This window comes from Pogoniulus pusillus, chromosome 2 (genome assembly GCF_015220805.1).
Source record: "Pogoniulus pusillus isolate bPogPus1 chromosome 2, bPogPus1.pri, whole genome shotgun sequence".
Taxonomy (NCBI): domain Eukaryota; kingdom Metazoa; phylum Chordata; class Aves; order Piciformes; family Lybiidae; genus Pogoniulus; species Pogoniulus pusillus.
In genome coordinates this window covers 27,453,305-27,469,195 of record NC_087265.1, presented here as the reverse complement: position 1 = coordinate 27,469,195, position 15,891 = coordinate 27,453,305, and the positions used below count along the sequence as shown (strand labels likewise).

Below are 15,891 nucleotides of genomic sequence, written 5' to 3'. Positions count from 1 at the left end.
CGCATCCCTGCTGCTGTCTGGATGAACTGATCCTATTTTTGGTGTTTTCCGAGCTAACGCGTCCTTGTCGCGGCAGCCGCATGTTAAGTGCTGGGGAGGCGGGGGTGGGGGTCCCGTTTACCTGGCAGGTGTCTATCTGTTTCGCTAAGCCCGGACGGAGAGCGACCGCGGGCCCGGAGATGCTCGGAGGAGAGGGAGATGCTGAGCCGCCCCCAACCCTGCGGCGCGGCTAGAGCGGGGGAAACTGGCTTTGAGCGGCGGCCTCAAAGCGGAAAGCACCGACCGGGGGTGGATGGGGTGGTGGGGACGGGACATACTGCTGCTGTGCTCCTGCTGCCCCGGCAGGATGGGAGGGGGAGTCCTGGAAAGGAGGCTGGAGAAGGATGCGAGGCGAAGGGCGCAGCGTGAGGGGAGGCGGCTACCGCAGCCCCGTGGCAAAAGCACCGGCTGGAGGCTGCGGGAGGCTGCTGCGGGGATTCCATGCTCTCCGGCGGGCAGAGCAGCTTTCCGTGCTGCCGCGATGGTCATTCTTCCTCCGGCTCCGTCGCGGGGATGGTGCTGCAGCCCGGCAAGCAGGATCACCCCTCCCTCTCTTTTCCCTTTGCTTTCCCCGCCGTGCTTCTTTCTGCCCCTCGGCTCCCCGCCTGCCGTGTGCCCGCTTCAGACCCCCGCAACCGTGGTGGGTCTGGTATTTTCCTAACGTCGCATCTGCGCTTGATTCAGTACCGGCACCCGGGTTGGGCGGCCAGCAACTGTAGCCGCGACCGGCCGTGTGTGTGAGCCACCGGGGGGTCACGGACGTGCTAAACCTGCCACCTGCGACCGTAGTTGCGCCGCATACATGCAGGGGCGCTCAGGGAGGGGACCGGCGCTGCCCGACCCCCGCCCCGTCGGGGGACATCCGCAATCTCCGCAGCTAGCTGCACGCGGCGCGGCACGCTGTGGGAGGTCGCCGCGGATTCTGGGGAGTCCGGGGCGGGAGGGGAGCGAACCACGCGTGGCCTCCTAAGCCCAGCTTCTTCTCCCGGCCGCTGCCGCGACTCGCAGGCACAGCTCGCAGCGGCGGGCAGCAACACCGGCAGCCCCGCCCGCCGGGCCCCGCAGCGCTCTCGGCCAATGGGGGCGGCGCGGCGGCGTCACGTGAGGCGGCGGGCCGGGACCTGCTGCTTCCCCCGCGCAGAGGGATGCGGGCGGCAGAGCGGGGCAGGCGGTGGCGGCTGCGCGGCGGCGGCCCCTCCGCGCCCTCCTCCTCCCCCCCACTCTCCGCCACCCGGCCCTTATGGCAGCCGCTCCCCGCCCCGCCGCCGCCCGCACCCCCGCTCCTCCCCGCCGGGCTCCGCCGTTTGCCCCAGCGTCGCACCCGAGCTCGGCAGCCGCTCGCTGATCCGCTGCCGGTCGGGGCCCCCGGGATGCCCAGCGGTCCCGCTGCCCGTCCTTGCTGCCGCCCGCCGCGCCGCCCGGGGGGCACACCGGAGAGTTGAGTTAGGAAGTCATGGTGCCCTGGGAGCCCTCCCCGCCCCGGCAGTGCGGCGGCTGGACGCTCTGCGACTGCTGCTGCTGGCTGCTGGTGCCTGCCGTGCTGCTCGTCCTCGCCCGCCCCGACAAGCTGGCGGCCTTCCCTACCTCCTTAAGCGACTGCCAGACGCCCACCGGCTGGAACTGCTCCGGTAAGCACCGGGAGCACCCCGCGTCCGACCCCGTCGTGCCACGCCAGCTGCGCAAAGTTGCCCGGGGGGAGGCAACTTCAGAGGGTGATGCCGCGTCCCGCTGGATACACGAGAATAGAGAAAGAAAAAGTGTCGGGGAGCTCGTTGCTCCCGGGCGCTCCTCTTTCCCCCGGCTCCGCGGGTCCGGGCGCGGCAGCCGCGCCCTCCGCCGGTGCGCAGCGCGGTGGCTGCGGGCGGCTCCCCGCGGCACATCTCTCCGGCCCCGCCGGAGCTCAACGCCGCTCTTAAATGGGCAACTCGGCGTGAGGGAGCGGAGAGATTGAGTCGTGTGTGCGCATCCTGCGGGTACGCAATTAGGAGGAAACAGAGGTATGGACGCTAGGAAGCCGGTGCCTGTTCCTTGAAGTCGGGCTGACCTTTAGGATGAGTTTCCTATGTAGGTCAGCAGCCCACCCTCCAGTGATAGTGGAGTGATTCTGCAAGTAGGCTGCAATAACCCCGCTACGGGGAAAAAAGCCTTCTTTATGTTCTCTCTGTGTTTGATGGGGCAGGGACGGGGGCAATTTCCACCGTCAGCTCTTCCTTTTAAACATGTAGTTATACGGTTAAAGAATTGTTCAGATGTCCTTAAAAAAATCGATGGATTTAAATCTTAATGGGTTTGGAGTCTGCTAGAGCTTTTTCTTTTTGTCGTTGTTGAATACCTTTCTGCACGCTGCTGGAACGGGGAGCCAGCTATAGCGAAATCCGGAATTCATGCTTGGATTCGTGAACAGAATCTTCAGGCAGATTTCTTGGGTTGTTGGATGTTTATTCCTGGAGAAAATGAAGGCAAAGAACTCGGTTCACTCAGCGGTTTGTGGGGAACCTGGCACTCCTGTTAACTTAGAGGTGATCAATCTTCATTGGGATCAGGCAGACCATCACGGAAAACACACAGCTTGTTTGTCTTTATTACTGGGGGCTTTGTTGCATCACGGGCTGGAGAAATTCCAGTTTGGACCTCTGTCCAGCAGATTTGCTATCAGATGGGGGGGGATAAGTCGCTGATATTTCCAAACTAGAGCCATGAAATTGTGTAATTACCTGAGGACTTTTGAGGAAACAGCCTGAAAAATAGAAATAAAGTGCATGAGATAGCAGGGAATAAGGAATGAGAAGAAAACCGAGGGGAAAACAACAGGAAAAAGTGGACAGCTGAGGACAGGGAAGGGCAGAAGAAAATCTGGACTTTGTCATTTTGTCAACAAGGTTATTGTGCAGCGCACATTAAAATGCAATCATCCTGTATTGTTCCTCTTGCCAGACCAAAGCTGACATCTCTTTTTTTTTTCCCCTCTTTTTTTTATTTCCCCCCCTCTTTACATTTGAGGTTACGATGACAGAGAAAATGATCTCTTTCTCTGCGACACCAATACCTGTAAATTCGATGGGGAGTGTTTAAGAATTGGAGACAGTGTGACTTGTGTCTGTCAGTTCAAGGTAAGAAGATTGATATTTCCTTCTCTAATTCACTATTGAGGCTACAAATTGAGAATCTCCCTTTTATTACCTATCACCTGGCAATTTATTTCCCTACATGCAGGGAAGTTAGAAGGGAAACCTGGCAATGTGTCAAAAAGCTGGCAGGAGAACCAACTGGTGTCAGGAAGACATAAGTTTCTCTGGGAAAATGCAGATGCTGTGGCTTTAAATGCCCCTCTGGCTCTGCGGTTTCAGGCTGTGCCTTGCTGATTTTTTTTTTCCCCTCCCTGCCCTTTTACCATGGATTTAAAGTCCTTTCTAAATTCATTTCTGATACAGATCGTGGCTTATTGTATTCGGAGTTCTGATCTAGTTAAAGAAATGGATCTGTAATGTGCTTATGCAATATTTTCAGGAAGGGCTGCGTAGTGACAATGCTGCTGCCTGTTTATCTGTCCAGCTGATCAGATTAAGGAGCAATCCCTCTGTTCCCAAATTATGAACTTCCTTTATGTTTTGGGTAGTGTTAGGGAGATTGTTAGTGGCTAGTAAAGTTTGTTTTTTTTCCTTCAGTTTCTTTCTCTCTCTCTCGCATCTAAACCAAGTCAGGCAATTTTGTTAGGAGGGATTCCTTTTAATATGTTGTAGCCAACTCGCCAACCAGCTGTGCTTTACATAATGAGCTGAGCAAATTAAAGGAGTTGGAAGTGTGCACCACATTGTCTGAATGTCTGTACCCCCTGTGATTTCTTGCATTTTAATGTGGATCCACGAAGTTGTGGAACTTGTGTTGCTTGCTTGAAGTGCTTGCAGCAGAGCAGGCCAAATAGTGCACGGTTCAAGATCGTGCTCATCCAGTAATGATTAATTTATTATTGAGCTTTGATAGACTATTCACTTTGAAGTGTGACAAGTATTGTTTGTGTTTCTAGAGCCAAACGTCTTTGGCATAAACCCCCAAGTGATAAATTCCTTCATTTAAAACAAAGATAGGATTTCCTGTCAGAAGAACAAGAGGGTTGTTTGCTGAAGTGATTGTGTTTTCCCACTTTGAGAGAGATTTCACATCAACTGTGAGGGTTTTTTATTCCATTTGTAGTGTGAATGTAATCAAAAATTCACTGTGAGAAGGCTGGTTTGAGCATTTGCCTCAGCTGAGCATGTACAGTAGTAGAAGGCTTGGGCTGTTTTCTTTCTAAGAAAAACCTGTGATGGGGTGGAATGACTGAGACTTGTCCCACTGCCTGGTGGTAAGCTAGGGCAGACGTTGTATCATGAGCTTTGGGAGCTAACAGCAACCATAGAGAGCATTTGCCTCTAGTCTTTGACCCCAGTTTGGTCTTGGCATCACGCAGTGGACTGTCAGCCTAGAAGGAGTAAGCTGGGATGTCGCCGTCAGCATGGGAGAAGGCACTGGGAGCGCTGTTTTCCCAAGGCACGATGCTGGTCCACGATGGTTCACAGTAAATGAAGCTAAGTAAGCCTCTCTGGGCTGTGCTGTCTCCTCTTTGAGCGATGAATACATTTATATGCACGTACTGAGTTGAGCACTTCTGTAGGGGGCAGCTGAAACCAATCCCAGGAAATTCAAGGTGTATGAATATGTAACAAGATCAAAAGAATGAGTTGGGCAGTCGTGGACCTAATCACTAGTAAATAGGTTGAAATCATTCAGCTCTGATTTTTGTGGCCTTTGGATCAGGTCCTATAAATGCTCAGGAGTTCTTTTTCTTGGTCTGAGCCTTTGATGAAGCTGCAGGGCTGACTGTGACCTTGGAGGGCACATTACCTGTGGCTGATCCTGTGCCAGCGCCGCGAAGGATGGTGCAGTGCCGGGGGCTTCTGCAGTCAAACATGCCCGCTTTGATACAGGCAGAGCTTGGGGGGATGTTAGCTTCTCGCCTAACATCAGTGGACAATGTGACAAGCCAGAAAAAGACACCACCAGAGTAGAAAATTAATTTCTTGTGCAGTGTGTGAGGCTGGCTGAGTAAGTCAGAGCTGGCCAGGTAATTTATGTCACAAGTAAGGGGATCCTCCATCAGAATTCTGGTCCCCCCGTTTCAGTGACAGCTCTCTGGGGTGATAGTGAGCAAATCAATAGCAGACTCCTCATCACTATAATTACTTTTTATGTTTTCACCAGAATTTGCCAGGGGCTTTAACTGCAGCAAGAGAGAACAGACAAGGATGGAAAGCTAATTTTACCTCTGTACTGCTGAGAAGTCCTGGGCTGGCCGCAGCCTGTCTTGTGAAGGGCTGGAGGAGGCAGAAGTGGCAAGCAGGGAGGCTGCAATTTTGGGTTGTTTTGTGTTTTTTTTTTTCCAAATTGAAATCACAGATGTGTCCTACCTGTCCAAGTGGAGTTAGAATTAATTTATTTGCATTTGGGAGGGTGAATATGATCAGACTGCTCTGGAACGCCTGAGTTAGGCTTCCATCCCTGGAAAGCCAGCAGGCATGTGCCAAGAAAGGGTTCATAGTGGTCAGCTTTCTTGTTGTAGTCTGCTGCAAACTGATATCACCTTTACCAAGTCTGCACGATGAGATGTGTACTGCATTGGAGAACAACACATCCTGCTCTGATCAGCAAATGCAGACCCAGCACAGACCTTGGTGCTGTCAGGGAGAGGAGGTGCTGGTTCAGTGGTGGCTCCAGCAATGGGGTTGAGCATGGGGGAAACCACCGCCCCTTCATTCCCTTCACAGAGCAGACTCAACAGGTCCACCAGAAGGAGCAGGGCTGTGCCAGCAGGCTTGTGGTTGGAGACACAGCTTGCTGAGATCTCTGTGCCAGTTTGCCCAATGCCATAGGTCTGGCAGCCTGGATTCTTCTCCTTTTTAGATTTCGTGAGCATAGCAAAAATACAACAGGGTATTTCCCTCAATGTTTTGTTGTTTTTTTTTCTCTTTAGTAATCCAGAGTAGGAGCATTCACTGTGGATTTTATGTAAGGAAGTAGTCATGTTGTCATGCCTGTTGAATCCCTGCCGTACTTCAGTGTTTGTGGAGCTGGAACATCACCTGGCCAGCTTGCAGCTTTAGGTTATGTTTCCAGAATACATTTTTGTGCTAAAGACATAGGTGGCATCTGGGGAGTAGTTAATTCATGAGAGTAGGAGGAAGTCGAACTTTACAGTGCTACCAGGAGGGGGAGATCCACAGGTTAGCATCTTCTTTAGGAAGCAAATCTTAAGCTTTCAATTCCCAGAATTGTCCCCAGTGCTTGCAAAGCTACTTTGTCCCTGGTGATAGTGGGCACTGACAGCTGCTAGAGCTGAGGAAAACCACCTTTGACTGATAGGTGGCTGAACAGGATGCATCCATGTGCCTGATCTACAGCTGTGGTTTAGACATGTGCAAGTGGACAGTGGACTATGCTGCTGGGTTTCGTGGGAGTTCTGGTATGGATTTCCCTGAGCGTTTCATATGTCCTTACCTGAGGGATGGAGAATCATTCCCACATCTAGGGCTTGGTTATCAAGCTCTAAGCTAAAACCAGAAGAGCACTGCTAGACTGAGGAAACAGTCAGTGTCTAATCTTCTCCAATGCTAGCAAAAGGTATTTTATGACAGTGAAGAGCTCTGAGTACTGGATTCAGCATGGTCAAGAATAAGAGTCTAGCTCTGGCAGGTTGGGAGTAACCTGGTAACTAATGACTAACATTGGCCAGTTTGTTTTCCTTACTGGGTATCTCCCACTACAGTTTCCTGATGGCTTTCAGAGCCATCTTAAAGCCAAGGCAGGAAGGCAGGCTCTATCTGGAAGATCTTGCTTCTTTTGTTTCTTGTGGCTTCTGTCTTTTCAATCTGAATGAGTTGTCTAAAGGTGATGGTGGGGAAGGGTGGGCAACAGATGAAGAAATGCATCTCTGACCAGTGCAGCCTGAGAGAGGAATGACTGCATCGCCCATGCTCGTCATGGAGTACCCTCAACTTCTGCTGACGAAAACCAAACTTGAGCGTGATGGGAGCCACAAGAGAGATGAGAAAAGTTACCCCAGAAGAGTTAATCCTTCCAGGAGCCCTGCTGTCCCTTAAATGTGTTTTAAAACGATCAGGCTTTGGAAGAAGTTCCAGCCTAGCTTGTAGCAGGTCTGTCACTCATTTCTGAGGCTCAGGATTCCTCTCATGGTGCTGTATGCTGTCAGTGCAGGGCTGTCTGGCCTCTCAGATTTGCGGCTCAGTGTAAAAGTTCATCTCTTACTCTGGGCGAAACTAGCAGAGTTTGCCACCGTGTTTCGTGGCAACAGGATCTGCTGCTGTTCCTGTGTGTAACGGAGCCTGCTGAGCTCTGAATTCTGCACAGACTCTGCTGGCAAGCAGTCCCATGAGCGATTAGCAGGTAGTATGTCTAAAGCAAGCATGGTTTGATCTGTCATGCTCTAAAAATCCGGTGAGATGATGTTATTGTAGTGGTTAAACATTCCAGATCAGCCTCCAGCAGTTGCTGTGGAGCTTCTGGTTGAGGTTGGCATTTTCTGCTCAAAGTGTTGCTCAGATTTGTAACATCATGGTGAAAACAGTGTAGAAACACTTTTTTTTAACCAACTGCTTGAAGTCAGTGCCTGGAGGAGCCCTTGGTTAGGAATGAAAGAGGGAATTTCTAGTGTTGGAGCTGCTGGTTTTCTTTCGTGTTCCACAGGAAGAGAGTGGTGGGGGTGGGCAGCAGTTTTGGGAAGACTGAAGAAAATACAATGCATCAGGAAAATGTCATTTGATTTGGCCCAATCAAAATGTCACTCTGACCAGCTATGAATAATTTCTTGGCAGCTTCTCTATGTGGAGGCTTGCAATTAATGCAGTCTCTGTAATTGTTTGTGTTAATCACTTCTGTAGTCATTCACTTTTGGAGCTTATTTGATGTTTGTGTCCCTGAAATTCCAAGTCTGTATTTGACACTCTGCCTGAGGAACACACTTTGTGGCACAATGCACCTCAGTAGGAACTAAGATGTCTTTCTAACATTTTTTTTAGCTTGGATTTAAGCAGAATTGAGCATTTGTAAATAACAGTTGTGATCATTCCATTTGTTATAATTAAACAATGAGACCTACCAGGAGTACAGTAATCAAGAGATAATCATAACCTTGCTGTAATTACCACGTACGGGGTGCATCCAGGTATTTTGGAGCTTCAGAGCTTGATTATCTTACAATAGCTGCACCTGGTAGGTTGCCCAATTTTCACTATAAAATGGAATTGTTTTTATTAAAATGAACAGGAGAGGGCAAAGTTGGCATCCAGTGGCAGAGGGCACAGAGCAAGTAGTTTGCAGGAATGTGAGGTGGTGTGAGGAACTTCTTTAGTGGTTTCACCCTGCTGCTGCTCCTGCCTGTTGACCACCACGGGGAGAGCTTGGACCTTGGTGGAGCATGCTGGCTGCAGCTTGCTGGGAACAGCAGTGTCTCTGCAAGAAAGAGGGATGGCTTTTGATCATAGATCTCTGGGAAATAATCTCGCTCCATTCAGTCCCTTCTAATTACTGCTAAGCGCTTGACTAGAGAGTTACACACAGATGCGGGGGGGGTGCTTCTGTGCATGTAGACAGCTGTGGCTGGAGCAGTGAGGGCTCTGAGTGCAGGAGAAGGAGAAGAATCAGCCTGTTCCTTCCAGGTTGGCTGTAGTCATCCCGTGGAAACACTCGAGAGCTTGTTGCAGATGCTTAGAGGAGCCCTTTGCCTTGCCTGTATTTCTGCCCTGGGAGTGCCCCCTGCTCCCCTGGCAGGGAGAGGTCTCTTCAGGGCCCCTCCCTGAGCACGCTGCCTATTCCAGTTTTCTGTCCAGTCTGGGTTGTTCTCTTCTGCCTGTTTGTCTTTTTAAAAAGGCCCCCTTGCCCCTCCTTTCTAGCTGCAAAGCTGAAGAGGAGGGTCAGTGTCTCCCCCTCTCTATTGTTTCCCAGAGTTTTAATGCTGGGAGGGAGCATGCAGGGGGACACCCAGACAAACGCTGTGCCGCCCGACGTGCATGGCTCACACTGCTGTTCTCTGTCCCTTCCCACCAGTGTAACAATGACTACGTGCCCGTGTGTGGCTCCAATGGTGACACCTACCAGAACGAATGCTACTTGAAGCAAGCTGCCTGCAAACAGCAGAGCGAGATCCTCCTCGTGTCCGAAGGATCGTGTGCCACCGGTACGTACAGCCCACCCGGCCTGGCTGCAGGCCTTGCCGTGCTCTCGGGTAAATAACCTGTGGAGAGCAAAAGCCATAATCCTTGCTTTGGAGCCGTGAGGAGTTAACTCTTGGCAGTCTTAATAGTGAGGCGTTGCTGCTGTCCTTCCTTTAAACAACTTAGTGTAGGAATTCAGGTGGAGCTGTTAGAGTGGATCCGAAGGAAGCCATCAAGGTCATCTGAGGACTGGAGCACCTCTGCTTGGAAGACAGGCTGAGAGAGTTGGGGTTGTTCAGATGGGAGAGGAGAAGACTGTGGGGAGCAGCCTTTCAGTACTGAAGGGGGCTACAGGAGAGCTGCAGAGGGACTTAGTACAAAGGCATGGAGTGACATGAGGAGGGGTACTGGCTGCATTCTGGAAGAAGCTGGATTGAAATTAGACATTAGGAAGAAATTCTTCTCCTGTGATGAGGGTGCAGGTTGCCCAGAGAAGTTGCTGAGGCTCCAAGCCTGGAAGCATTCAAAGCTAGACTGCATGGGGCCTTGAGCAACCGGGTCTGACAGGAGGTGTCCCTGCCCGTGGCAAGGGCGTTGGAACAAGGTGATCTTTAAGGTTCCTTCCCCGTGGGTAGGCTCACAGCCCGAGATGCAGCACATCCCTAACATTGTTGTGAAGACTGCAGCATGGCAGTTTCTTTTCTTTTCTAACGTGAATCTTGTGCAGTGCAGCACAGAAGTTGTTTCCTTTGTCTAAACCGAATCTTGTGCTCGTCATGATCTGTGCTGTGCATGCTTCTGAACTGCTTGGGCAAGTAACTGGAAGCAGATTAAATGAGCAGATGTCTGATAAATGGGCATCTGGATTACCACAAACCTCTCCATAATCTGGAGGGATAGAACTGGAGCATTACTGCCTGCAATCCAGTTTCTTAGTGTGTTTTTTCCTTATGCATATAGGAATGATTCCAACTGGTATGATTCCACAGTCCACTGATTGAACCCTGCCAATTTACACCAGCTGAGGATGCAGCCCCAAAAAACACTGAGAAAGTGGTTTTGGTTTGGGTTTTTTTTGTTGTTGTTGGAAGAGTTTACTGAAGAGCTTGCATGAAAAATGAGTGACATTTAAGACATCTTTGTTTAACTCTGAGCATGGTGAGCTATCTGTATCTCTGCTTTGCTTAAACAGTTGGGAAAGTGAGCAAAGCCAGGAACACTGAGTTGCAAGAGTTCTTGATGTTTTGCTTTTGTGCTCAATATCTGGTAGCAGTGGGCAGTGAAGTTGACTCAAAAAAAGGAGCAAGAGGTGTGAGTCTTTGTTCTTAAGAGAGTTCTTTAAGCTTCAAGAAGATTTTTTTTTTTTGCCTTGAGCTGAAGGTGGAGGAGTCAATAACAGTGCATTAGACCAACTTTCTGCAGAGCCACAATTTTGTGTTTCATATACCTGAGAGAAAATAAACTTCTTTCCCTGGAAGTCTTGCTCTTTCCTGAAGCTGTTACCCAAAAGCTTTCAAGAGGGGAAAAAAAACACCACCAAATATATGCTGCAGGGTTTTGTTTGCTTGTAAACTGGTATTAAGTGGAGCTCAGGCTGACAAACCTGTTGTGATGTAAGGTTTGTTCAGCTCAGTAAATTATCCCAGCGCAACAGCTGGTCTTCTGTGGCTCAAACTTTTTGATGAAGGGGATAAATTTAGTGCATTGTTCCATCTTTTCTCATACTTACTTGCCTGTGGCAATGGCCATGCTGGAAGTGTTCTTCTGAATGCGTTGTGGAATTTACAGACAGAGAAGGAAAACAAACCAAAGGCTTCTCTGAAGTAGAGAGCAAGCAGCCAAGGTTTTCCCCTTGAGACAGGGCAAAGAGTGAGTGTGCAAGATGCTCAGCAGAGACTGGGAAGTCTGGCAGCAAGAAGCCCTCCTGGCCATGACCAGCGGGGGTCTGGGCATCTAATGTTGGGAAAGAGCATCAGGACAGACGATCAGAGAAGGAAAATGAAGGAGATGGTCACAGGGAAAACACCATTTTCTGTTTTCCAGCTCAGCTTTCCATCTGTCCTGTGCAGTTGTGCTGTGAAATCTGCCATTCAAGTCACTCTTGTGACAATTTTTTTTAAAGAAAGGCTTTCCTTTCATTACCTTTTGAGTAATGATGACATGTCCAAGCCAGGTCAGACCCACCAGAGATTCCTTGCTTTCAGTAAATTAGATCTAACAATTCATAGGGTAATGAAATCCCAGAGCAATCTTTCCAAACTTTCTGTTTGTCTTGATGCTGAAATGCTGAACAACAATAAAGCTGCTGAGGAGTTGGAAGCACAAGTCTTGTGAGGAATGTCTGAGGAAACTGGGCATGTTCAACCCAGAGAAAAGGAAGCTGACAGGAGACCTTCTGGCTCTCTGCTACTCCCTGAGAGGAGCTTGGAGTGATGTGGAGATCAGTCTCTTCTCTGGTGATGAGTGGTAGGATGAGAGAACATGGCCTAAAGTTGTACCAAGGGAGGTTCAGGTTGGGCATTGGAAGAAACTGGTCTGGTGAAAGGTTTCTCAAACACTGGAGCATCCTAATCTCTGGAGGTGTTTAAAAGAGGTGTGATGCTGAGTGGCATGGTTTAGCACAAGCACTCTCTAAGTTTGTAACTCTCCTCATTCTGGCCAACGAAACATTGAGCAAGGGAAAAATAAGTCAGCAACACCCTCAAGAAAAATGGCATTTCAGTCGTTTGTCTGCAGGCTGAATAATGATACTTTTAATGGTTTATTCTAACTAGTTATGAATCTTTTTCTCTAGAGACTTTCAAAACCCACCTGGACATGTTCTGTGCAGCCTTATTTAGACATACCTGCTTTATCAGGAGGGTTGGCTTAGAGGATCTCCAGAGGTCCCTCCTGATCCTCACAGTTCTGTGATTCTGTCTGTTGGGATGTTACTGTTTTGTAAAGGTAACAACGTGAATTTCCAATCCTCAAACAGATAGGTTAAAAAATAGGCTTTGATGGTGAGAGTTTAGTAGTGGCACAATGAAGTAACTTAGCACAAGTGTTTGGAACAAAGATTTATCAGTCTCAGTACAACAAAGTGAGGCAGAGGCTTATGAGGACATTGCAGCCCTCCAGGGCTTATGTTACTGTAGTCTGATATTGAGACTTGAAAGAAAGAAAGAGTTGAGATGTGAGAAAGATGGCTTGAGAGAACTCCTTTCTGATCAGATCTCTGTAATTTACCCAGGGATGACATCAAACGTGAGGTATACTGTGATGCACTCGATGAAGTCCTGCTTTGCATGCTTACAGGGCATCCTGGAGCACAGGAATATAAATTTCTTTCTGTTCTCTTCTCAGATGCTGGGTCAGGATCTGGGGATGGAGGTAAGAGCCATCTTTTAATTGCTACACTTTTGTATGCACATGCCATTACAGTGTCAGGCTGCTTGCAGATGAATTGTTACACTTGGTATTGTCTTGTTGTTTACCTTTTTCTTTATTAAAAAAGGTGAAATTTGGAGTTTTTAACCAAGCTGGAACCTAATAATGCCATGCTATTTTCCAGGGAAATTCAGGTTGCTGTGTTACTTCTAATAGGACTTTGAATCATTTGTAGGTTGTGCTAAGAGCTCTATCTCCATCTACTGTTGCAGTTGCACTCATTTGTTTTATGTTTAGGGTAATATTTCTTCCTTGCTATTAAAATGCCCAAATCAAACCCTTGGCTCCTCCTCGCTGGAGGATTCAAGCCAAATATTTTGTGGTAACAGAGCATCCTGTCAAAGAGAGGAAGAAATGTCAGGGGGAAAGAACAATGTGTGTTTTATAAGAACAGCAGCAGCGAAAGCAGAGGTGGAAATAATCCAAACCCTTCGCTGCATACAGGGAATACTGCAGAATGTAGGCAAATGTGCATTTTGGGCTGGGGGCCTGGGTGTTTTTCTAGTTCTTACTGCAGCCATTTATGGGTTTGCTGGTTTGACACCGGTCCTAGGGTTTGTGGCTGATCCTTCTTGGAAACACAAGTGTTAGGTCTGAGTAGTGCCCAAGGAATGTGAATTTTGGGAGCTGCTTTCACGGTGGGTCTCATGGATAAGGCTTCTTTGGCAGCTGGGAGAGCTGGGACTAGTTTGAGTGGCTGTGGAAGGTTGTCCTGAAGAGTTACTCTCACCTGAGCTCTGACTGAGCTCTTGGAGCCCCGTGGCAAGGGAAGGGCAAGATCAGCACTAGGCTGGGATGCTGCAGGGTTCCTCCTGCTGAGACAGCTACTGGGAGCTGAGCCAGCCTCCTGCTTAAGACACAGACAGCAGGTCTGGGCTCTCACCCAGTTTTTGTGGCTGGTCCTGGCTGGATACTGTCCTGTTGTTTGGCAGAGGTTCACCTAATCCTTCTGTAGTTTTGGTAACTAATATATTAGAGAGCACAAGCTGTAGGTAAAGTGTCTTATCAAGTGGTCAACAACATGAGCATGAGACACTTGGAAGTGACCTAATGTTTTGCGGCTTGAATACTGGGTTCAGTTTTGAGTTCTTAACTACAAGGCATCAGGGTGCTAGAGGATGCCCAGAGAAGAGCAGCAAAGCTGGTGAAGGTTCTGGGAATAAGTCTTGTGATGAACAGCTGAGGGAACTGGGGTTGTTTAGTCTGGAGAAGACTGAGGGAAGACCTCGTTGCTCTCATACGACAGCCTGAAAAGAAGTTGAAGCCGCATGGGGGTTACTCTCTTCTGCCAAGTGACAGGATGAGAGGAAATGGCCTCAAGTTGTGCCAGAGGAGGTTTAGTTTGGTCATCAGGAAAAAATTCTTCCCTACAAGGGTCATCAAGCCCTGGCACAAGCTGCCCAGGGAGACATTTGAGTAATCATCCCTGGAGGGATTTAAAAGATGTGTAGACCGGGTGCCTGGGGACGTGGTTTAGCGCCAGCCTTGGCACTGCTAGGTTAACAGGTGGACTTGATGATCTTTAAGGTCTTTTCTAGCCTAAATTACTCTACGATGCTGGACTCAGACTGTTTTCTGGAAAATAGGAAAATCAGAACACTTCACCAGGCTTTAAATGTGGCTTCCCAAACCCCACAACCTGTTTGTTTTCTAAGGATTTATCCCGCTATTCCTATTTTACTCTAGTGCCCTTTTAAGTTGTCTTTTAAACCATTATGCAGAAGAAATTCCCTTAATACTAACAAATAATACACTTTAATTTATATTTATGGTTGACTCTCTATGGATGTGGTCCATAAATCAGATTTCAGATGAAGTTGCACAGAATTCATCACATGTGTACCAAAGAAAGCAGATAAGGTTTCTAGTTTGTTCCATACCTGGGGAGGAGAGTAAACAAACTTGGCCACTTCCTAGCAGGAATAAATTCTATATTCCCATACTCAAAAAAGCAAAGGAAAGTAAAAAGCCTCTTTTCCAAACAACAGGCAAGCAGGACAGGACTTTGGGGACTGAGTGGGCAGATAGGAAGGAAGCAGAATTGTGAAGGACGCAGAACCAAGTTGGTGAATATGTTTAAAGGTCTACAAAGCTGCCTTGTATTATTCAAGATTTAGTAGGCAGCTCTGGCTGTTCTTAAAGTACAGAAGTGTATTTATGTGCCCAAAGAAGCTAAATCTAGCCAAGTAAATGCTGTCACTACATCACTCTTTACTAGACACGGGCTTGTTGTAAAAGCTGTAATAAATTTTGGATGCCAGCACAGCAAGTCTTGTAAAACCCACTCCAACAATCGTGAGTGGGATGTTTTCCTGTGAGGAGCCCCAGGTCTTGGGCAATCTTCTGTGGGTTTTGGGTTTGTGAACATTCTCCTCCCTTATGGTTCCTCAAGATGCCTTTGCTGACCAATGCAAAGCTACAGCCATAAGGACCCTCCCAGGTGGCCACACTTCTGTCTAGACTGGGAGAATGGTGCTGTGCTGGATGCTGTAGGTGTCAGAGGTGCTGGGTATATCTGTGGTGAGGGACGTGGGATGCCTCAGACTCTGGGAAGCCCTTGGGAACAGCCATTGTCTTGCTGATTTATCCCATCTCTTGTTGCCATTGGAGTGCCAGCAGGACACAGGCCGGCAAAATGCTTCAGCGCTGCTGTTTGCTCTCTGTAGCATCTGTGTGTATATAACAGTGATCTGAACTGGGGATTGAAGGCATCCTCAGGCAGTTTGCAGGTGGCACAGCTTGAGGGTAGGAAGGCTCTGCAGAAGGACCTGGACAGGCTGGTCTGATGGGCCAAGAGCAGTTGAAGTGTAATGAGGCCAAGTGCTGGGTCCTGCACTTGGGTCATCACAACCCCATGAACGCTCCAGGCTTGAGGAAGAGTGACTGTAAACTGCCTGGTGGAAAAGGACCTGGGGTGCTGGTCAGCAGCTGGCTGAAGATGAGCCGGCAGCATGATCAGGTAGCCAAGAAGGCCAACAGTATCTGGCCTGGATCAGCAATAGTGGGGCCAGCAGGACCAGGGAAGGGATTATCCCTCTGTACTTGGCATTGGTGAGGCCACACCTTGAGTACTGGGTTCAGTCTTGGGCCTCTAACTCCAAGAAGGAGGTTGAGGTGCTGCAGCATGTCCAGAGAAGGGCAGCAAAGCTGCTGAAGGGTATGAAGAACAGGTCTGTTGAGAAGCAGCTGAGGAAAACTGGGGTTGTTTAGTCTGAAGAAG

General features: G+C 49.0%; 1 protein-coding gene across 1 annotated transcript in view; it reads left to right on the top strand.

The window, feature by feature from the left end:
• Nucleotides 1–1,189: 1,189 nt before the first annotated feature.
• Nucleotides 1,190–15,891, top strand: part of TMEFF2 (transmembrane protein with EGF like and two follistatin like domains 2) — a 173,621-nt gene continuing 158,919 nt past the window's right edge. The window contains exons 1-4 of the mRNA XM_064158782.1: nt 1,190–1,667; nt 3,040–3,149; nt 9,136–9,265; nt 12,588–12,614. Coding sequence (XP_064014852.1) covers nt 1,493–1,667; nt 3,040–3,149; nt 9,136–9,265; nt 12,588–12,614 — 442 coding nt within the window. The 5' untranslated portion in view covers nt 1,190–1,492. The remainder of the gene's footprint in view (nt 1,668–3,039; nt 3,150–9,135; nt 9,266–12,587; nt 12,615–15,891) is intronic.